The sequence below is a fragment of the Mercenaria mercenaria genome, chromosome 17 (genome assembly GCF_021730395.1).
Source record: "Mercenaria mercenaria strain notata chromosome 17, MADL_Memer_1, whole genome shotgun sequence".
In the NCBI taxonomy this organism is placed as follows: domain Eukaryota; kingdom Metazoa; phylum Mollusca; class Bivalvia; order Venerida; family Veneridae; genus Mercenaria; species Mercenaria mercenaria.
The window spans coordinates 25228636-25253035 of record NC_069377.1 but is presented as its reverse complement, the minus strand read 5'-3'; the positions used below and the strand labels follow the sequence as shown (position 1 = coordinate 25253035).

General features: G+C 34.6%; 2 protein-coding genes across 3 annotated transcripts in view; one reads left to right on the top strand and one right to left on the bottom strand.

Moving 5' to 3' along the window:
• The window catches only part of LOC123537502 (cysteine--tRNA ligase, cytoplasmic-like), a 141693-nt gene that overhangs the window by 12815 nt on the left and 104478 nt on the right, over nucleotides 1–24400 (top strand). The window lies entirely within an intron of this gene.
• Nucleotides 1–24400, bottom strand: part of LOC123537501 (uncharacterized) — a 90052-nt gene that overhangs the window by 5847 nt on the left and 59805 nt on the right. For both annotated transcript variants that reach the window (XM_045321234.2, XM_053529288.1), the window contains exons 3-5: nucleotides 14596–14693; nucleotides 5791–5917; nucleotides 2145–2321 (exon numbers count right to left, since the gene is read on the bottom strand). In XM_045321234.2, the coding sequence (XP_045177169.2) occupies nucleotides 2145–2321; nucleotides 5791–5917; nucleotides 14596–14693 (402 nt within the window). The remainder of the gene's footprint in view (nucleotides 1–2144; nucleotides 2322–5790; nucleotides 5918–14595; nucleotides 14694–24400) is intronic.

The following is a 24400-nucleotide window of genomic DNA, read 5'->3' as shown; positions in this document are numbered from 1 at the left end:
GACAGTCCAGCAGAAAAAAACACAATAAATATGAGCCGCACCATGAGTAAACCAACATAGTGCATTTGCAACCAGCATATTCGCTTTCAAAGCCTATTGCAGTTAGAGAAACCATTAGCGAACAGCATGGATCCTGACCAGACTAGTGGATGCGCAGGCTGGTCTGGATCCATGTTGGTCGCAAATGCGCTATGTTGGTTTTCTCATGGTGCGGCTCAGTTATAATTATGTTGTGAGTTGTAACATAATTATGCAGTAAAACACTGATCGCTAGAAGTCGTAAAGGTGTTGAGCAAAATGCTTGCGTTACGCAGGTTTTCTAGCAGTTGTTCAGGGACCAAAATTTACATGTAGGCAATATAACCTCATGTTTTCTTTGTCTACAAATTGCCGTCTGATGGAACTGTGATTGGTGATATCATTAGACAAACCCGTAAGATTTCAAATAAAGCACGATGAACATTGCCTCATAATTTTCGTCAAGGTTGTAATAAGTAATTAGATCAACAATGGTTGAACTCCATCAGTTAGCTTTCAATTTCAGTTTTAATTTTGCAATGTAATTAACACATCCATTGACATCTACTTACTGCAAGAGTATTGTCTGAAAAGTTGTTATATTGATGAACCAGTGGAAATACCTTTTTCCCCATTTGCGAGAATTCATACAAGTGACATTTGCATCTATGAACGGCAACAGTTAATGGTGCAAAATGCAAAAGAATTGAATCTTAAAAATGGGGTTTCATTACATAACACTCTCTTGAGAATTACTAAACACTTAAAACAGGAGGTCTGCTAATGTAAAGCAATCTACATAACAGCTTAAAAATGATTAAAAAAACTTGAAATTTAAAATTGGAGAAACTTCCAAGCTTATTTCGGTAATGGTATACCAGATACCATGATTGTTTATAGACAGCATTGCAAATGGAATCCAGATAATTACAAAAAAAAATTAGCACTTCATTTCGTTAATTTGAATTCTGTTTTTTTTTTTTAAATTAAAGTGGGAAAGTCAGTCAATTTTTATTTTTCTTACTGAAGAAAGTTGCTGGGATGGGACAGGTAAGAGATTGCCGGACTCGCTAAAATGGGAGTGTCTCCGTGTCTCCCTTTAAACAGTAAGCAGTATACTGACCCATCCCATTATTTTAAAGGTCACTTTTAATTTAATGTAAATGAAAGGTCACATGACAGGTCATATAACCTGCATTATATATCTCCTCAGGTGATACATTCTGACATTTAATTTAGTACCCTTTAATTTGGCATTAATAAAGACCTGTGCAGTGTCCAATGTCACTATAAATTATTTTGCTGAACATTGCACTGATGACACAAATTAGGTATCACTGATTTTAGAGTAACCTGACTAATGTGACCACTCATTAGGCCAGTTTGTACGAAATTTTATAAAAAAATACCCAGTTTATTAGAATTTTTTGTTGTTATTGTTTTAACTTGTAATTCTAATATGTTTATTTTCGTAGTTCCTTATTCAAATCATTATTGTATTTCTTCTTTAAAAATGTTTCCCTCAACTAATTTGAGGTCAAGGTCATTGCATTTTATAGCAAGTATTTTATGTTGATGTAATCTTGTAGCAGAGAATATTAATATTCCACACAGTTTTGCTCACAATTACAAGCAGAGGGTACAACTCCACACAGTTTGGTCATTTACAATACAAGTAAAGGGTATAATTCCACACAATCTGCATAATTACAAAAAGATAATAGGTAAGGGTAGATTTCTCCGAAGCATAGAGCACCAAAAACACAGCCTCAGAGCCACGCATTTGCTTAATGATTTTGAATAAGGACCAGATGATGGTTAGTTAGGACAAAAGATGATGGTGAATAAGGTACATATAATGCAGAACGTGATGAGTTTGTACTTGTGAATCAGAACACATTGTTTATGAATAAGAACTGAATAATGCTGAACTAAGACTCCAGATGATGGTGAAAAAGGACCAGATGTTTGTGAATAATGACCCAAAATAAGTTGGTAAATAAAGTGAATTAGGACTAAGGACTCTTAAGATGATTACGAATAAGGTGAATGCTAGATGGTGATGAATAAATGTAACTAGGTGAATAAGAACTCCGAGAAAATTGTGTAATTGAAGTTACACTCACCCATCATTGGAACACAGTTTCCGCGTCTCCACAGGGGAGATAAATGTCGATTTTCTCTCGGAATGTGCAGGAAGTCATGTTCTGGATTAAAACCCATTTGTATATAAAGTCCTCGACCAGGAGTGACTCCTTTAGGGGCCATAGGACTACAGATCAGTTTCGGATGTTTGAAGTAAGCTGAAATAAAGAGCATACAACTATTATTTCAAGGTTTCTACAGATACATTTAAGTTTTAGCTAATAAAAGAGTTGAGAATAATACTTAGTCAAAAGGAAAGTATAATTTAAGTCAGTTAATTTAGAAAATGTTTCATTAACTTGTGTTAAGTATACTGCTTTAGTGATTTCTAATTATTAAAGCTATACCAACAGTCCAAGTTCTGCGCTTTCTGAATTGAATCTCAACCTTCTGACCAGAAGTTTAATGTTTTAGTCACACAACTGTGCCTCTCATTATTCTAATCAGAAAATTTCAAAGCTTTTAGTCTATACATAGAGTACAAAATGCAGCAGTTTTTGTTTCTACTGACAATTATTTGTTTCACTATAATGACAGCAGTCTGATTAGAAGATTTACCAGACATGTTCTTTGATTTTAGGTCCCAGTCTTATCAGATTACCCATCATGCAGTTTGATTTTTTGGAACCAGTCTATCAGATTACCCATCATGCACCAGAAAAAATTTCATGGCAGAGCTAATCAGTTGACAATCTTTGCACCATTAAGAATTTTTATGGGTTTCATTGCACATATTTTTTGTCTCATTTGATCTGTCATGGAATTAACTTTTTGTTTGCTGACAGTGAACCACAGGGACTGGCTGACAGGATTACTTTAAGTATCTTTTCTGCTATAATTTTTGAGCCACCACAGGGTCCTTTCTAATTGTACTGCAGAATTTTTAATGAACTCATCAGTCTAAACATCAGTTAAAGAAAATGTTTCCTTTGGCATGATGGATTTACCTATGTTTTTTCAAAAAAATCACATTCATAAGAGTGACATGAAGGGGATGAGAGTTTCTAAAAAATAAAAAAAGCTTATAGCTTCCTACTCAGTCCTCTATGTTTGTATATTTGTTAAATGGTAACAGTTGTAAATATATCAATACTGTGAAATCATTTTTATTCGCGTAATTCGCGCTAGGACCGAAGCGCGAATTAAAGACCGCGCTATTATTACTTTTAACTTTATTTTTCATTTCTAAAATAGAAAATGCACGAATTAAAGCCCGCTCAAACCAGTCATTTTTCATATTTGCACGAAATTTCATGCCAGCGAATTTAAATGATTTCACAGTAAATACTGTTTATACCAAGGGGATGTAAGTCAGTCCAGTAATTAAAGGAAAAATACCTAAGTCATTTTGAAACTGACATTACAATCTTTTGAAAAAAAAATGCAATGTATCTTGATAAACCAACTCATTTTTATGTGTTATGGTATTATAGTGCCAAACTTGAATTTCAAAATTATTTTTTTATTATAATAAATTACATGCCAAACTTGAATTTCAAAAGATTTTTTTATTATAATACATTACAACACATAATGAAGCAGTGTTATATTTTAGAACTCTGCTATAATGAAAATGATATAATTTAGAAAATTCCCAGGAGGCGGGCCTGAAATTGTCCCATTAATTGAAGCATCCCCTATTTTTTTATTGTGTAGAAAAATTCAGCAAATTAAGGATTCGGAATGTGAAATAAATATGTCACGAGTGACATTTTTTCACAATTAATTCTAATGAGAGTGCATTGACGATCATTGGAAGTAAAGAACGAAGAAAGTGACACGTGCAGCGACACACGTCCAGTTAACTGCACGCTGGTATGAGGACAGGAAGATCAGCAAATTCTCATGGTCTGTACCGCTTTATTCCACCGACGGAACAATTACACACATGTGTATCGCTGGATTTATGACCATGTAGTTGCAAATTAAGACCTTCGTGCTTTCTCTTCTTGGCACTGAGTAGGTCTGGCCATATTTGGTACAGAAAATTTCTCACTCGTCATAACTACAAAATGTTGGGAAAAATTTACCTAAAATTAGAATTATGCGTGAGGGCATATTTTATTTTTAGTCTGATTTAAATTGAAAATAGCGCTTTAGGAATGATAGCACCATCTGCCTGCAGTAAGATTATTGTGAAGTTTTTTGTGATATAAATGGAATATGAAAGATAAATCCATTATATAAATCTGAGGTATCATGGACTTTTTTACATGTCATTGAAAATGGAAGAAGTTGTTTGCAAAATAATAAAATTGTTTGGTGCTTTCATTAAATTTTGTAAAAATGGCAAGAAGTTTTATTCCTGTATTGAGATGATGTTTATTCTAATCAATTTTTTATTAAGATCAAATGCGAAGGAATTATATCAGGGGGCAGCACAAGTGATTTAATATTTTTAATAATATAGTCATCATATGATTGTAATATAAGAGATAGTCAATTAGAATTGGATATATGAGCTGTGCCATGAGAAAACCAGCGTGGATCCAGACCAGCCTGTGCATCCGCGCAGTCTGGTCAGGATCCATGCTGTTCGCTTTCAAAGCCTATTGGAATTAGAGAAACTATAAGCGAACAGCATGGATCCTGACCAGACTGCGCGGATGTGCAGGCTGGTCTGGATCCATGCTGGTCACAAACCCACTATGTTGGTTTTCTCATGTCGTGGCTCAATTATCATTTTGAATCAAAAACAATATCAAGAATTATTTACTATACATCCTTGTCCAAGTTTTTGCCTGCTTTTTGTGTGGTTTTTAGCACATCTGATTTTTTGAAAAAAAATGATGAGTTATTGTCATCACTTGAGCGGTTGTCGGTGTCGGCGTCGGCGTTGCCTGGTTAAGTTTTATGTTTAGGTCAGCTTTTCTCCTAAACTATCAAAGCTATTGCTTTGAAACTTGGAATACTTGTTCACCATCATAAGCTGACCCTGTATAGCAAGAAACATAACTCCATCTTGCTTTTTGCAAGATTTATGGCCCCTTTTGTACTTAGAAAATATCAGATTTCTTGGTTAAGTTTTATGTTTAGGTCAACTTTTCTCCTAAACTATCAAAGCTTTTGCTTTAAAACTTGCAACAGTTTTTCACCATCAAAAGTGGACACTGTACATCAAGAAACATAACTCTATCCTGCTTTTTGCAAGAGTGATGGCCCTTTTAAGACTTAGAAAATCATGGGTAGGACAATATTTCTATTATACAAAAAAAATCAGATGAGCGTCAGCACCCGCAAGGCGGTGCTCTTGTTTAAGTTTTCCAGCATGCTGCTATGACATTTGACGCTATGATGTAATAACTGTGACAACAGAATGTTAATTTGTTGCCCGGTAACACACTGTTTGGGTCGTCTTTGTTTAGTAGGAAAATGAATCGGGCAATGAATATAGAACAATTGTTTTTTTCATTTTATGGTGACTTTGACGGTTTTATGCTATAACCTTGGTTAAAGCAACTAACCCAAACATGAACTGTAGAAAACAAACTTTTCATATGTATCACCTTCATGACACTTATTTGGTATTATCAAATAATTATGTACTTTTATTAATGAAAGGCTTGACTCATAACTTTACCACTGATCTTGTTAGCGTAAGGTATTAATAGTTTTTTTTTTTTTTACCTGTGACTGTATAATATAGAATTCCTTTAGCGTCTCTAAGTCCTTTCAGTACAGGGGGCATAATCTCTACTGGTGGTAAATCTATCGTCTCGTTGAGGGAGTTGTATCCTCGCATATTGCCTGGGATCTGCAAATAGTATACAGTCATGTGAGTTGCTGTTTATGAGTAAATGTTCACCTTAAGCCTGCTAAATGTTTTGACATGGACTGGTCCATCATTCTATTTGGACAGTACCATTTATTATTCGAAGAGGTATTCAACGAAAATTTACTGACTGAATAGCGAACAGTGCAGACCATGATCAGACTGCATGGATGTGCAGGCTGATCTTGGTCTGCACTGGTCGCAAAGGCAGAATCGATTGCCACTAGCAGGCTAAAGGTTAAAATATCCACAATCATTTTAATCATTCAGCATAATTGAAGATCTAACATTGGTTTCTTAATGGCAGTCTTGTCTGCTTTGCCTTTGAACAGCCTTATACATATTATACAATTAAAATTTTTATGTAAGAATTACATTGCAGGCTAAATAAAATAAGTAAGAAATAGTCCCAGTCGCTTTTATATAGACAATTTTTGTCTTTCCACTCTGTGATTTTATCTCAGTAAACATGTACAAAGTAGTTTTTTAGCATCACATGAACTGTCCATTGAGGACAAGTATTTATTTTAAGTTAAAACATCAGATAATATTGAGCATTTAAGCATGGACAGGTAACAAATCACATGTTTGGCTTATCAGGAGAAGAATAGAAGAATTAACAGTTTTACAGTAGATCATTTAAAAAAAAACATGAACAAACTAACTACAAAATGCACCAGATCACAGCTCAGAAAATATCTTGAGTTAAAAAAAATAAAAACCCATCTAATTTTACAATAACATAATTTGCCAATAAACACTTAACAAAATCTTATTTACAAGAAAAATGTCACATTTTAATAGTCACATATTTAAGATTTTAACTTTCACTAGATTCAGTCTTGAGACAGTGTCAATAGGGAGTTACTTATTTATTTGGGTTTTACGGCACACCAACACAGTATAGGTAGAGGGAAATACTTCTGAAATTGAAGAGGAAGAACAACATTCTCTGTGAATTGGAAATTGAATTGTTCGTTTGTTTTGGGTTTATAGCTCTGTTTTTCATTAGTATTTCAGTTATGAAAATGGCGTGCAGTTAACCGAACAAGTGTTCCTGGATTCTGTACCAGTACAAACCTGTTTTCTGCAAGTAGCTTCCCCACATGAATCAAAGGTGGACCGAGACAAAATGATGACCATGGTTGACCATGGTTTTTGATGGTCCTTGGACACAATGTCTTATATTAAATCATCAAGGAGAACATACACCTCACCTGGGGATCGCACTCATGACCAGGCAGTCTGAAGATCTGCACTCTCGCTATTGAGCTAAGCAGGCAGGCGAATTGGAAATTGAAAAATTCGTACTGATTCAATCAGTAATTTCTTCTAGTCTGTTGTAATAATGAATATAAGTTGTAATGAATATATTATTTAGTAATTCTTAGGAATGTTTTTTTTTTTTTTTTTTGGTTATCATTGTTTTCTACCAATAAAGATGTCTGGGAAATTTGAATTTCTGATTGTAGCTGATGACTGAATTTGTATATAATTTGAATTTCTGATGAAACATTGACCATTATTTACATAAAGAGTTACTTAAGCAAATATATACGGTATATGATTTGATCTACAGTTATACGTATAGTAATTATTTTTACTGATATATCAACCCTATCATGTTTTCTGTTTTTTGCTTGATGCAGAAAATACGAGATTTCGAAGATAATTCATAACAATAGAACATTCTAGCTAAAAGATCTGCTTTTCTGTAATTCCTCAAATAATATGATTGTCTGAATTTTTTTCTTTCAAAAATACATCTAATTGGAAAATAACAAATAAAAACTGTATTTAATCAGAGTTCAGGGAAAAAGAATGACATTATGTTGTATGAGATAAGATCTAGCGATCTATATTATCAGTTTCCTTATAAAATGTGAACGCGTACATGAATAATTTACAGGAAACTGCTGCAAGCGATGGAGGAGAAAATGATTTAGAATTCCCGCTATTGAGATGTAAGTTACTGTCAACTCTGCTTCGCTCGACAATGTATTTCTATTCATGCATGTCATTTACACAATGGCTTGTGCATTAGCGAGGCTCATTCTCTGAAGGACTTTTCCAATTTCTAGATTTCAAGCCTCGCTTGCCTTATATAGCAGCAGTAGGATGTTTCAAGCAGAGAGAAATTTGGACGCTATCGCGTATTGACATTCTTGATTGAAAATACTTACGAGTTGGGATAAAATGTTTAGCCAGATAGATGGCAGTGTTATTATGTGGTCAGTTTGTCAGAAGAACTGACCAATGTGTATGCGAGATTAACGTCTCACAATGAAAAAGAGCGAGAAATAAATGGGTTTTGTAATATATCTAAAAGAAAATCAGACAAGATTTTGCTGCATCAATTAATAATTGAAGTTTCTTACTTGTACGATACCTGACAACTTTGGCTGACTTGGGCAAATTATTGTCATTGGAATAGGGATCTTACATATATTTTTGTTTATTTTTTAGACTTTTCTATTATTTAGTTTTGCTTTTTATATGGTACTGAAAATAGCAAGGAATAATGATAAATTAAGGAAGCTACCAGTTTTTATCTAGGAATTTATGAAAAGTACAAAGCCTGAGTTAAGTTTCTCCCAAAAAGCAATAAAAACAACCATTTCCCTTCTAAATTTCTTAAATGGACTGATCCATCATTCAATTTTGTTAGTACCACTTATCATTCAAAGGGGTGTTCACTGAAAATTTAGTAACTGTATAGCTAACAGTGCAGACAATGATGTGCAGGTTGATCTTGGTCTGCACTGGTCACAAAGGCAGACTCATCTGCCATCAGCAGGCTAAAGGTTAGGGTAAAGATTTGTTCTAGATTTCTGAACCTGGTTTAAAAACGTATTAGTTTTAGCTCACCTGAATAACAATTTTCTGTTATTATGCTCAAGTATACTTAGCTTCATCAAGTTGGAATGTCAAGTGAGCAATCTAGGACCAACTTGGATCTCTTACTGATTTAAATACAAGTAAAAGAAATGAAGTGTCTTGCTGATAAAGCCTGATATACACAAAGAACTTCAACAGACATTTTAAGGGAAGGGAAATCATTCTGAAAATTTCACATTACAGCAGGAATGAATCATGTAGAAGTCAAAATAAATCAGTTTTAAAAAAGAAATTAAAATGTACAGAGATCAATTCTTTGCTTTTTCTGAGTAGAAGAAACAGGAATGATCTATCATTCTCCACTAATTGTATTAGTGAGTTATGGTCCTCTGTATATTTTGCCTTTGATAAACATTTTCCTTACAGAATAATATCAAGTAACATATTGTATTTTCTCTAGGAATTGTCTTTCATTATTCCTTCTCTAAGGAGATACAGTCCACATCGTACATGCGGCCACCTGTATTGAATGACTGTTTTATTGAATGACTGCTTAAAATCTTGCCAGAATTTTTTTTTACTATAAGTTATAAATACATCCCATTAAAGGGCATTTTCATTTCATGACCTGTGACCATCTGAAACCAGCACCAGCAAGTAAAATTATCTGCAAATTAAAGTATTGGTCTATTAAGTGACAATGTAAAAAGCTTTCACACATGTCTTATTAGCCGATATGTTTGCACATGTTATACTTAACCTTTATAACTGTCAAGCAGACAAACAAGTTCAATGGTCAGTAGCCTTTATCATGCTGGACACAAATGACTCTGCTTTTGCGACCAGTGTAGATCATGATCTGCACTGTTCGCCATTCAGTTAGTATACTTTTGGTAAGCACCCCTTTTAACAGTTAATGGTACTGTCCAAATTGAAAGATGGACCAGTTCATTATTGAAATTTAGCAGGATAAGGCTTAGATATTGTATATCAGCAGTTCAGCATATTACTTGTTATTCTGAAATTACCAGAATCTATTAAGAGACCGGTTTTTGGCGGTCCCTCGACTTGAGTTCGTCCCTATGTGTGTTCTTATTTACATATATCAGTTTTCTTCATTAAGAGGGAAGTAACTCCAGAAGGTTGTTTCTGCATTGACATTTTTTATTGCCCCTGGCTCCAAATATGGTTCAGCCATCAGATAAAATTGTGCTATTTTAGAGGTTTAAAATTTTCTAATAAAATGTTTCCTTTATTTATATAAAAAATTAATCATGCAGCCAGGGAGCCAGGCTAGGCGGTCCCTTGTGGTGTCCCTTTATACAATGTCTACTGTATAAAGTTTTACCTTACATATACATATATTCAATTTCCTTAATAGATGGCTGTGTGTCAGAATTAGTCAGGCGAAAGTCTGAGAGAGCAGCTAATAACTTAAGTAGCTGTCATTATTTTCCGTTGCCATAGCAACCAGGTAAATCATCATTTAAAAGGATAAGTTTTCTAGCAATCTATTTTACCATTCTTGTTTGTCGCTGAGAAAAAATAATTACTACCTTTTAATCTAAATTGAGTTCCAAGGAATCGGCAAAATTTGTACCGTACTTCGATTTTTTTATTGTCGTCATGGGCAACAGACAAATTATTAATTATGTATCAAAGATATAAAACATGCTAGGTTTTCAGCCTTAAGACAAATTAACTCCCAGAGCACCTTTGAAATTATAGGAGTCATCATTGGTCTTTGCAAGAAATATTTTCGTATTTAGTAATTTGAAGTAAATCCCTTGACATTCTGTTTATTTTATGTTTCTATTACAAAATAGATTAAAGGAAAACTACCAGTAGTAATTTCTAACCAGAAGGCAGCATTAGTGCAGGCATGTACCTTACATAATATGCAGTTACACACGTGAACCTACATTTATTTACAGTTTTGGGATTTTTTTTCTTTTCGTTTTTGTCAATAAAAAATTCAGTTATTTATCACTTAGCATGCTGGATATGACTGATTCTGCCTTTGCGACCAGTGTAGATCATGATCAGCCTTCACATATGTGCAGCCTGATCATGATCTGCACTGTTTGCTATTCAGTCAGTATCTTTTTAGAAACCATCTCTTTTAACAGTCAATGGTACTGTCCAAATTGAAAGATGGACAAGTTCGTTATAGAAGTTTAGCAGGGTAAGAGTTATATTAAACTTGCATTGCAGTTCAGCTAGTTGTATTTATTGTAGGCACATCTGACTTTCAGAAAGTTGAAAAATGTTTGACTGAATGAAGAAAATATCTCTGGCCCCAGGGACCCATTTTACTGATCTTAATTTGGACAAATTTTTAACAAGAGTAAGGTGTAAGCAGATTCAATTTTACTATTTGGCTAGTTAAGAAGTTGTGCCAAACAAGAATACGAAAGCTTTGCCCTTGAACTGAATAAACAACTCCTTTATAAATTGATACAAGTAATAGGTATGAAAGACAATGTGTGTTCATAGTCAGCATATTTGGGAGAGAATTTAGGATGAAACTCATGTAACTAGCCCTTGGGCTGTGTCCTGGTCCTGTTAGCGCCTAGGTGGCCCCATATTGAGGCTTTGTTGAGGAATAACCCTTTCTTTCACCCTTTTTAGTTTATTTTATTCCTTATTATCAACAAATTATATTTGAGTGTGAAGTAATTTGGCCTCCACCTTTGATCCAGGTGAGGAAGTTGTCCGCTGGTTGTAGAGGAGTAGTTAAAACCAGCATGAAATCCAGCAACACTGGGTATATAGTTTAACCACTTTTAATTGCTGAAAAGGGAGTGTCCGTGGACCGCAACCCAAATGCATTTTCCAGAAAAATGCTCTTTCATGAAATTTTCAGAGATGAAAATAAATGCTACATAACTCAGCAACAGAATTTGTGTCAAATACCTATAAACACAATACTTCCAGAGAAATAAGTTTTTATTTGTCATGTTCTTAGAAAAAATATTTTCTTGAAAACAATCATCTATGTTGTTATTTTTGTTGTTTGTGCGCAAATGGACAATTGCTGTTGCTGACAATCTATCAGATTTCCTTCCTTTGTTAAAAGGAGAGCTAATTAAGGCAAGAAATGTGAAAGAAACACATTAAAGGCCATAAAAGGAGAACTAATCCCTGGAGCATAGTCTCACATGTTCCTGCTTCTAAACTCTCCCACAAAAAAGATAAAAAAAAGCATCTGGCGATTGCACTAAAAGCCTTCTTAATGAGCTTAATGAATGTTTGATTTAGATTAATGATTCATTAAATTGTTAGTTTAATTGTTGATACTGGTGTGCCAAAGATGCAGTTTTGGACTTTTGATATATATCTTCAATGGCTTATTGACTTCACTATGTCTTACTGAATTCATTGTCTTAATTTGGTACTTATTAAAGCCCCACGATGCCTTTGTTGAAAATATGCTGCATTAATGAGGTTTGCAAATTTGATTTTGAAAAAAAAGTGTGAAATGACTTTGGGTTATTGATCCACTTCATCACACATTTTTAAAACAAAGAGTTGATGATTATAATTACCTCCCTTGCATTATGTCAATTTTGGAAAAGTTAATGCTTTTAAGTTAGTTTTATTTGGCACAAGTGTACATGACATGGCAATATGGCGATAAAACAAATGACAACTCAATGCATATAATAAATATTACATAGTGACAAACCAACAAATCATTAGACAGTTATATTATGTTACTCAGCAAAGCCATGTAATGCTCACCAATACCAGGGATAACACAAAAAAGATGAAATGATTACTTCCCATTCAAAAATAGGTCTTATTAATCCCCCGCCGTGGCGGAGGGATTATAGGAATGGTCTGCATCCGTCCGTCCTTCTGTCCGTCTGTCCGTCCTTCCGTCCGTCTTTCCGTCCGTCCTTCCGTCCGTAACAAAATCATGTCCTGTCCATATCTCCTAAACCCCTTGAAGGATTTTCATGAAACTTGGGTCAAATGATCACCTCATCAAGACGATGTGTAGAACCCATGAGACAGCCTTGTCGGTTCAAGGTCAAGGTCACAACTCAAGGTCAAAGGTTTGAGCCTGCCATTTTGTGTCCGCTCTATATCTCCTAAACCCCTTGAAGGAATTTTATAAATCTTGGGTCAAATGATCACCTCATCAAGACGATGTGCAGAACCCATGAGTCAGCCATGCCGGCTCAAAGTCAAGGTCACAACTCAAGGTCAAAGGTTTGAGCCTTCCATTTTGTGTCCGCTCTATATCTCTTAAACCCCTTGAAGGAATTTTATAAAACTTGGGTCAAATGATCACCTCATCAAGACGATGTGCAGAACCCATGAGTCAATCATGCCGGCTCAAGGTCAAGGTCACAACTTAAGGTCAAAGGTTGAACCTTCCATTTTGTGTCTGCTCTATATCTCCTAAACCCCTTGAAGAATTTTCATCAAACTTGGGTCAAACGATCACCTCATCAAGGCGATGTGCAGAACTTATAAGTCAGCCATGTTGGCTCAAGGTCAAGGTCACAACTGAAGGTCAAAGGTTTGAGCCTTCCATTTCGTGTCCGCTCTATATCTCCTAAACCCCTTGAAGGAATTTTATAAAACTTGGGTCAAATGATTACCTCATCAGAACGATGTGCAGAAATTATGAGTCAACCATGCCAGCTCAAGGTCAAGGTCACAACTAAGAGTCGAAGGTTTGAGCCTTCCATTTGGTGTCCACTCTGTATCTCCTTAACCCCTTGAAGGATTTTCATCAAACTTGGGTCAAATGATCACCTCATCAAGAACTCATGAGTCAGCCATGTCAACTGAAGGTCAAGGTCACAACTGAAGGTCAAAGGTTTCAGCTCTGTATCTCCTAAACCCCTTGAAGGATTTCCATGAAACTTTGGTCAAATGATCACCTCATCAAGACGTTGTGCTGAATTCATGAGTCAGCCATGTCAGTTCAAGGTCAAGGTCAAAGCTAAAATCAAAGGTTTTACCCTTTCACTATCCATAGCAGTGGCGGGGGATTTAGCTGTCTTTAAGACTGCCTTGTTTATAATTATTATTGTCCTTATGTTTAAAATGGCCTAATTGGAAAACAATGCTTTGGGAATAAAATGTTAATTTACAGTGGTGAAATAAAGTAATATATTACTGTCATATTAAGTCAAGTTCAATTATATCCCTTAGCATTCCTTTAATTGTTGTCATGTTAAAAGTACCATATTATAAATACCATACTAAGTGAAACAAAGATTAAAATTTTATCTTTAAATATTAAAAGTAGTGCTTTTCTAACCATGTAAGTATGCATATAACATCTATTTGGAAAGCTGTTTCATTTGTTTAAGATAAAAATTTAAAGCATTATGAACCTTAAAGCTGTTAGTTGCCAATTGGAAATATGAGGAAGAACACTTTATTTCAGATGCTTATGAGCCCTAAAACCACAGTTGAATGAACATAGTATATATCATGTGAATAACTTGAAGCATTTGAAATTATTAAACATCGCTGTAAGGTCAATAGGGAGAGTGCAGATCTACGTATCATTCGGTCATGAGTTCGATCCTTGGGCAAGGCATAATATTACGTCCTCCATGTTGATTTGATAGAAGATATTATATCTGAAATCATTTGCCCTCCATCCTTGATTCATGTGGAAAAATTGCCATTTGCTTGCAGAGAACAGGTTTGTAGAGAATCCATCCAGGAAATTGTCCCCAATTACATGACTGAAATACTGTTGAAAAACAGCGTTAAACTGAAAAGAAACAAACATTATTACAAAGAAATCTTGCAGTACACATCACAACCTCTCTGATAAAGAAGAAACTTACTGCTGATTGTATTCCTGCGAGGTTACCGTTGAGATCATATATTGGCATCACTTTCGTATTGCCATCCTTCGAAAACAGAAATCCATGGTAGTTGTCCGCTGAAAATAAAGTACCAAACATTTTTTAAAAAAAATATCATTAATGTTAATAAAGCGATAATTTTCTTATTAACCTAACTTTTAGGAGTATTTAGGATTCTAAGCAATTGGTGTTTTCACTTTAAAGTTTTGGAGTACAAGACCAAGATTTGATTATAGAAGTTATACTTTTCATTATGGGACAGTTTCTCCTAAGACCATTCATAGCAAGATATTTTCTCATACTTTTAAGGAAAATGAGTCGTGTTTTATCTGCCTTTCATATCAGAAAATTGTGGTCCAGTCTGCAATTGCTTGTACCTCCTGGGAAAAAATGTGCAAGTTAATTCATTTATTTCATTGGCCAAGTTGACCCCTAGTGTCTGTCTTTATTGTTCAGCCTGTCTCCGATTTCATGCTTATTGAATAGATATTATCCAAATATCACAACTGTTGGAAAAATTTCTATCAGTTTTGCTCTTGTCCTTTTGGCCATATGGCACTTCTGTGAGCACTGGGGTAAAATGTCAACATAAAATATTTCTTGGACTGTTTAATTCTATTTAAGGCATTAAGCTAGCTATAAACATGACTAACATTTATTCAGTACTTGACGAAAACAAGGCATGGTATGTGTGAAAGTAGTCTCAAATCTTCTCTTCAATTTCTAAATTTTCATTCTTTTTTGTAATTTTGTCTAATTAAAGAAAGACCTTTAATAAATTTTAATTGTCACATCTTGAAAAGAACAATGAGCAATTTTAGAGATAGCCAGAAGGCAGAGCTGGTGATTTTGGTGAAATTAGTTATCTTTGGCACATTTCTTCCGTAATAAACATCACAGACTGAATTAAACAAGCAGCCTATTTTAAAATGTTACACGTATGTATAATCTGATTTGCATGAGCTTTTTATTAATCTCCCGCCGTGGCAGAGGGATTATAGGAATGGTCTTCGTCCGTCCTTCCGTCCGTCTGTCCGTCCTTCCATCCATCCGTCTTTCCGTCCGTCCTTCCGTCCGTAACAAAATCGTGTCCTGTCCATATCTCCTAAACCCTTTGAAGGATTTTCATGAAACTTGGGTCAAATGATCACCTCATCAAGACAATGTGCAGAACCCATGAGACAGCCTTGTTGGTTCAAGGTCAAGGTCACAACTCAAGGTCAAAGGTTTGAGCCTGCCATTTTGTGTCCGCTCTATATCTCCTAAACCCCTTGAAGGAATTTTATAAAACTTGGGTCAAATGATCACCTCATCAAGACGATGTGCAGAACCCATGAGTCAGCCATGCCGGCTTAAGGTCAAGGTCACAACTCAAGGTCAAAGGTTTGAGCCTTCCATTTTGTGTCCGCTCTATATCTCTTAAACCCCTTGAAGGAATTTTATAAAACTTGGGTCAAATGATCACCTCATCAAGACGATGTGCAGAACCCATGAGTCAGTCGTGCCAGCTCAAGGTCAAGGTCACAACTTAGGGTCAAAGGTTGAACCTTCCATTTTGTGTCCGATCTATATCTCCTAAACCCCTTGAAGGTTTTTCATCAAACCATCACCTCATCAAGGCGATGTGCGGAACTTATAAGTCAGCCATGTTGGCTCAAGGTCAAGGTCACAACTGAAGGTCAAAGGTTTGAGCCTTCCATTTCGTGTCTGCTCTATATCTCCTAAACCCCTTGAAGGAATTTTATAAAACTTGGGTCAAATGATTACCTCATCAGAACGATGTGCAGAAATTATGAGTCAACCATGCCAGCTCAAGGTCAAGGTCACAACTAAGAGTCGAAGGTTTGAGCCTTCCATTTGTTGTCCACTCTGTATCTCCTTAACCTCTTGAAGGATTTTCATCAAACTTGGGTCAAATGATCACCTCATCAAGAACTCATGAGTCAGCCATGTCAACTAAAGGTCAAGGTCACAACTGAAGGTCAAAGGTTTCAGCTCTGTATCTCCTAAACCCCTTGAAGGATTTTCATGAAACTTTGGTCAAATGATCACCTCATCAAAACGTTGTGCAGAATTCATGAGTCAGCCATTTCAGTTCAAGGTCAAGGTCACAGCTAAAATCAAAGGTTTTACCCTTTCACTATCCATAGCAGTGGCGGGGGATTTAGCTGTCTTTCAGACTGCCTTGTTTCAAGAAATTCTTTTTTTTTTCTTATTTTTGAACTTTTTTGAGACATCGGTTTTAATGTAATTAAAATATTTTGATGGTCTTATTGTTTTAAGACTTTATCACTGACTACTAGAAGTACCAGTACAGAATCTTTAATATATATATATATATATATATATATAGTTATGTCATGGCTTGTAATATACATTAAACCATCGGTTATGCATGTATACATTAACTGCCTTTTTGTCGATAATTTAATTTCCAACTATTTTTGTGATGATATATTTGTGCATGCCATATTATTGTTGACGTTGCGTTTATATGGCAACATTATCATGGCAGAAAAAAAAATGAACTTGCTGCAAAATTAATTTTAATCTGAGACAAGCGCAAGAGACATGCTGTACGTCTTCCTCCTCCGTATGGCAGAATGTCAGATTAATTATTTTACAACATTTTGATCTCTATTGTTCACTGTCTCAGAAGATACTTAACCATTTTTTGAATCCTTAACAATTCTGATCCAGAATTACGACTGTTTTGAGTAGGTTTTGCAAGACATATTAAAATAAGACACTGTCAATATTTTGTTGTAGTAAAAAAGTCTCGAAAACAAAGCCTGTAAACCAGGGAGGAAAGTCTTCTAAACATGGTTTATAAACCAGTATGAAAAAAGCATTAAATAAAGCCTATAAACTAAAGTGACAATGTCTTAAGTAAAGCCTCTATATAAAGTTTTACCAATGTAAAAAAAGTCTTAAAAAGCCACTAAACCAATGTAAAAAAAAAGTTTTGAAAAAGCCTCTAAACCAATGTAAAAAAGTCATAATAAAGCCTCTAAACCCGTGAAAAAAGTCTGTATAAAACCTCTAAACCGTAATTTCTGTACTTTGTACCCTCATGGAATGTTTGTTGTTAACTGTATTTCTTACAACAACGGGATAGAAAATGTGTGACGGCTGATTTTTAAAGCTTCAAAATACTAAGAACTACAGTTAATATTTTTAAATATTTATAGTATATATAACTACAGTTACTTGGGCTTAGCAGTTCGTGATTTTTTAAACCAGGGGAGCTACTAAGCATGTGTCATCCAAAAAATGCTAGGTTATAAACTTCGGAGCAAATAAATATCAAAAGCAATGGTAAATGCATGGCACGCGCTTCCTAAGCTTTTATAATTGTGCGGGTGAGGCAAGAATATTGATGTTTGATAGAGTGACAATTATATTGTCAGTTCTTGCCTTGCAGATATAGAAAACAGCTGCTCCTTCTAATGTTTTCACCTAAATTTCCCCATATTAATGTAATAACAAAAAATCCCTAGTGTCAACCATACCTCTTGCCTGTAATTACGATGCCTTTAGGGTAGTTTTGGTTTCTTTGGATGGATTTTGTTTGAATACACAGTTGTTTCTTAAAATATTTGGTGATTTAAACACAACAGCTCTGAATTTGTTATAATAATACAAATAGAAAGATTTAATTTAATATGTGAGAGGAGCTTGCCTTGAGGATATGTAAATTTTAAGTAGCCATAAAATTCAGGGGAGTTCTTGTTTAAAACTTGTCACTAAAACTTTATTTTCAAAATTTAATAGTACATGACTGTCTTGTTTTTGGTATAAGATTTTCAATCTGATGTTGTAAAAATAATCAAAATATTTGCATATGTACAAAATTATTGATAAGCACCTGGATACAAACTTTCTTCTTTGTGAAACTTTATAGGAAATTTTTTTGCGATGTTGGCATAAACACAAACCATAATATTTCTATTAATTAAACAAAGTACTATTACTTAACAATTTTGTTTTGTTTTGTTTGTCTTTAATTCACTTGACACAATTAAGGTCAGATTTCGACTTTCCATCTTTGGGGTAAGAATCAGTTAACAAGAAGACTGAAATGTGTCATAGTGGTGTTACCACAAAGACGAGTCTTTGGTGTAACATTTCCGACATGACTGCAAGTTGAAGTAATATCACTGACTTTCATTTAGCCAACTGGATCATGCGACCTTAAACGTGAAAAAATCTAGAGAGCCCAAGCAAGGCTTTTAACCCTCAGTAGTGGTGGAAGGGGTAGGGGGGCAGGAGGGGCGGGGGGCAATGATTCGAAATCAGCAACCTACACTACCCAGCCACAGAGGTGACCAGCAAAAATCAAAACTAATATAAAATAGTTGAACAAGACTTATTTAGCAGCAGAAGGAAATGAAATGAAAGAAAAACTTAAGTGGTTGCTAGCAATAAAGAGTGCATGACCGGTGTAAATTCCATAAGCAGGAACAGCATAATAATCAGACCTGCTCAAAAGGATTTAAAGGGCACTTTATATAAACTATAAAAAAACCTCTTAATAATTGGAACAAATTGTATTTTTTGTAATAATTCATAAGATTAGAGAGTTTTCAGCTTGTTGTTACAAAACATTGCCATTGCATGTCAGTAGCTAAATGTTCCATAAAGATTGTGTTATTAACATACTTAATGTGTTAATAATTATTGTTATTATTATTATTTTGTGTCTTGTTGAATATTATGTTTCTATTTTCAGGTAAGTGTATTTTTGTTGCTGCACGTATGATCCAAATGTAGAGCACGTTACCACAAAGTCTTAAAATGTGTGACAAAATACTGTTACCACAAAGACGAACCAGTGTTACCTGTCCTTGGTGTAACATTTCAATCCTGAATGCAGGTTGGAAGCCTGTGACTGATGTGAAATAATCTGCTGAATTTAAAGCCAATGAAAGTGAAGTTTAAAAGAAAGAAAAAATGTTGAAATAAAAATACTGACCATGTAATTTTGTTAAAAATGGAAATGTAAAATATTATAATCTGTGCAAGTGGTAAGGAGAAGTTCAGTGGAAATCAGGGCTCCGGAAATTTTGATAACTCAATCGGTCCGAAACAAAAATCCTGACATCAGCGCTACCCCACCCACCGCATTCCCAATATTACATATTTTGTAAAACGTGATAGAGTAAAGAAGTGACAATCAGACCGATTGACACGTTTATTGATTATATGAGGGTGTGACCAACAATTTCCTGCTTGGCAGGTGGTCGTGTATTGAGATATCAGACCGAAATTTATACTTTTCTCCATTTTTACGGGACCGATTTTTTTCGTTTTTTCACTTCACGAATCGGTCTGAAAAGTCAAAAATCGGTCTAAAACCGACAAACCGGCAAATTTCCGAAGCCCTGGTGGAAATAATTGAAAATTTTGATAAATGAAGGTGATCAAATGCTGATCAGATGAAAATTATTGAAGATGTAATGCAGTTTATATAGAAAAGGGTTGTGCAATCGGAAATACAGAAAAGTGTTATCAATACAATGTATAGTAAAGATCTATATTAACCTTCAGCCTGTTGGCAGCAAATGATTCTGCTTTTGCGATCAGTGCAGACCATGATCAGCCTGCACATCTGTGCAGGCTGATCATGGTCTGCACTGTTTGCTATTCAGTCAGTAATTTAGCAGGGTTAGGGTAAAGCAGTCAGCAAAGGGAGAGACACAATCGGGCTGCTTTCGACAAGTTGAAATTAGAACAAAATGTTGGGAAGTGAGTCAGCTGGCTGCATTAGGCAGGTAGCTACTTAATACAGGTGGCCCATATAAAGGCAGTTACAACTGTACAAATTTATTCAGAAGACACCAAGCACAATTGAAAAAGATGATGTGCTCAAAGGAAGATGCAGGAAATGAGCTTTAGGGACAGAGAAATGCACACAAGTACTGCTGTATAGCTTAGTTTATAAGATTTTTATAATTATGCATGGTTAGTTCTAGACGCGTATTTCATTTTGTTTAAAGTCAGGATTTTGAATTATTGAAGAATCAAACAGATATTTCTCGCAACACATCTTATGGATTCTCCATGATATAAATTTTTAATCCTTTATTAGTCATTTTTCCTAAGGTATGATGACAGAATGATATATATACTTCCATTAGAAATCTTTAATAGAAATTTTCTTAATATTTACGATGCAGCAATATTGGATATTGATAGAATTACCTGTGGACATAAGACTCTTTGATCTTATACTTGGAACCGTTTGATCTTTATAATGTTTGTTCTCAGATGACAGAACTGCATTTAGTGACAAAGACTTAGTCAATAAGAGGTCTTTAGAATCTATAGACTTTGCATTGGCATGCTGAGGGTCATGTTTCAATGATACGTGTATGCTGACAAAAGCGCAGTGCTACTGTAAATTGGTAGTTGATTATTCTTGAGACTGCTTTATTAGCATGTTGGAGAATATGACAAATGAGCCGTGCCATGGGAAAACCAACATAGTGGATGTGCGACCAGCATGGATCCAGACCAGCCTGCGCATCCGCGCAGTCTGGTCAGGATCCATGCTGTTCGCTAACAGTTTCTCCAATTCCAATAGGCTTTAAAAGCGAACAGCATGGAGCCTGACCAGACTGCGCGGATGCGCAGGCTGGTCTGGATCCATGCTGGTCGCAAACCCACTATGTTGGTTTTCCCATGGCACGGCTCAAATATGTTTTGTCACCCAGGCTAATTTGTTGCATATTTAAAATCTCTACCGTATTCAGGGACGGGGTAAACTTTTCAATATTTAATACAAGATCATTGTCAGTTGTTTTCGTAGGTTAAATAATAGATCATTATCATTTTTTTGCTTGATTTTTTAAGTGTTTAATATTAATTCTAACATGACTCGGTTTGGTTTCCAGTTAAACAAAGAAGGAAATCAAGCTCTGTATATTCTGCGATAAACAACGGTTGACGATAAGATAGCATTATGACGTCTAATTGCCACATGATGTTCGATAATTACTCCTCGGGTAAATGAAGTCCAGCATAATATTTATCAAAATATGTCAGTGAGCATGTCAGAATGAAAACAATCAATGCCTTCTTGTGATTTATCCTCTAATTTTCCACGGTTCATCGTTCAGGTGCTTCAGTATTTAACCACTCGGGCTAACGCCCTCGTGGTTCAATTCCTACGCATCAGAACTCTGAACCATGGTAAATCAGACGATTAACCATTCGAAGGCCTTGATTATTTGTTAAGTATTACATATTTATAATTTCTGCTATAATTAGGTGTTATATAGACTTTTCATTGTCGATTATAAGATCATGATCAGTTTGACTTGTATATGTAAAATCTCTACCATACTCAAGATTTCAAGGACTGTATAGATTTTTCAATGTTTGATACAAGATCATGATCAGTTTGACTTGTATATTTAAATTCTCTATCGTATTCTAGAAATCAAGGATTGTTATAGACTTTTCAATGTTTGATACAAGATCATTTATTTAAAATCTGAACCATACTCAAGAATTCAAGGACATTATAGACTTCAGTGTTTGATACAAGATCATTTATTTAAAATCTGAACCAATACAAGATCGTTTATTTAAAGTCTGAACCATACTCAAGAATTCAAGAATATAGACTTTTCAGTGTTTGATACAAGATCATTTATTTGAAATTTGAACCATACTCAAAAATTCAAGGACATTATACACTTTTTGATGTTTGATACAAGATCATTTATGTAAAATCTGTACCATACTCAAGAATTCAAGGACATTATAGACTTTTCAATGTTTAATATAAAATCATTTATTTCAAATCTGCACCGTATTCAAGAATTCAAGGATGGTATAGGCTTTTCAATGTTTAATACAAGATCATTTATTTCAAATCTCTGCCATACTCAATAATTCAAGGATAGAATAGACTTTTTAGTGTTAAATGTAAGATGATTTATTTCAAATCTGTATAGTACTCAATAATTCAAGGATAGTATAGACTTTTAGTGTTAAATGTAAGATGATTTATTTCAAATCTGTACAGTACTCAGTATTTCAAGGATGGTAAAGACTTTTCAGTGTTTTACTATAAGATGATTTATTGATTTATTTCAAATCTGTACCATACTCAAGAATTCAAGGACATTATAGACTTTTCAATGTTTAATGTAAGATAATTATGGTGTGTCTGTATGAGTAAAGTCAAAGCTCATTGTTTATTGCCTATAATACAGTGATTTTGTTTCCCATGCTGGTAGTTACTGTCAGCAAGAGCAATGCTCCTACTCCATAATTCATGATTTATCATATATATTCCTGTATATTGATTTCATTTTAAGATTTATATATTATTATCCCTGAACAGAGCACTATAATTTTGCATGAGAACAATATTTCTGAAATCTGCAAATGTTGTATGCAGTTATTGTTCTAACATTGTTATATTTTATAAATTTAAAATTTGAAGAGGTGCGCAATATTTATATAATATTTGATTTCATCGCAAGATCGATTAATTAATACAAGACAGTATTATGAAGCAAGTAATCACATTATTTGACATGAGTTTACTGGCATTTTTTAGCAATGTACTAAGTTTTTAATAGGTTTGAATGTTAGAAAATTTATGATATATCTGATCACATTAAGTGGTAACTTTCCACAAAATGACATGAAAATAACAAAATTATCCCCTACTACATACTATATATTCTATACCTATTTTTCCTTCCAATCAACAATTTGAATTTTTGTGTCATGTGACCATATTATAAACTTTTCTTATTGAATACAATATATTCCATATTGGACAGCTCAAAAACTGGCTCAAGTAAATAAAATAATAACTATGTAAAATAATTGGTTTAAGCTGTTGACTAATAGATAATCTGCCACATATTCGGCTTCAGTTATTTCTTGTAAATATATTCTTTTTTAGTGGTTTTGTTTTGCTCATCTGGATTTTTATGCCCCCGAAGGGTGGCATATTAGTTTTCAACTGTCCATCCGTAAGTTAGTTCGTTCGTTCGTCACAACGTAAACTTTTTGCATGAAGGCACTTTACTCGCAAACCACTGCACCCAGGACCTTGAAACTTCACATGCTAGTAGTACAGATTGAGTACACGACCCCTGTTGACTTTGGGATCACCAGGTCAAAGATCAAGGCACTGCGTGGGGGAGGGGGCATTTGTCACCATTAGTGACAGCTCTTGTTTAGTGATGATTAAGACAAACAGGCACAGAATAAAATGTTACTTAATATTTTTAGTACAATACATGATATGTTTAGACTGTAAAACTAATGATCAGCAAGTCCAGTATCTTTTGAATTAAAGTGTAACCATCAAAATATATTCAGCTGCCAGCAACATCCAGCCAATTCCTAAAGGATTATAAAAATCCTTGAACTTGTACATCAGACAAAGAAATTTGTGTTTTATGTTAAGCTAATTATGCAATAGAATTGTAGGGACCTACGATAAGCCAGTGTCAATTTACATCATGCTATGAGTCTAGCATTTCCCAAGTGCCAGGTTGCATGCTTTTCTGTGGAATGTATATTACTTACTTCCAAACTGTCTTCTGGGAAAAATGAATATGTAGTTTTGAATTTACATCATCACGTCAGTGCTATTCCGCTGTATTTGTTAAGGCAGTCTCATTGTAATTTCTTATCTCTTACTCTGCTAAATTTCTATAATGAACTCATTTACTGTTAAAAGATATTGACTGAATGGCAAACAGCGCAGATCTTGATCAGACTGCATGGATGTGCAAGCTGATCATGATCT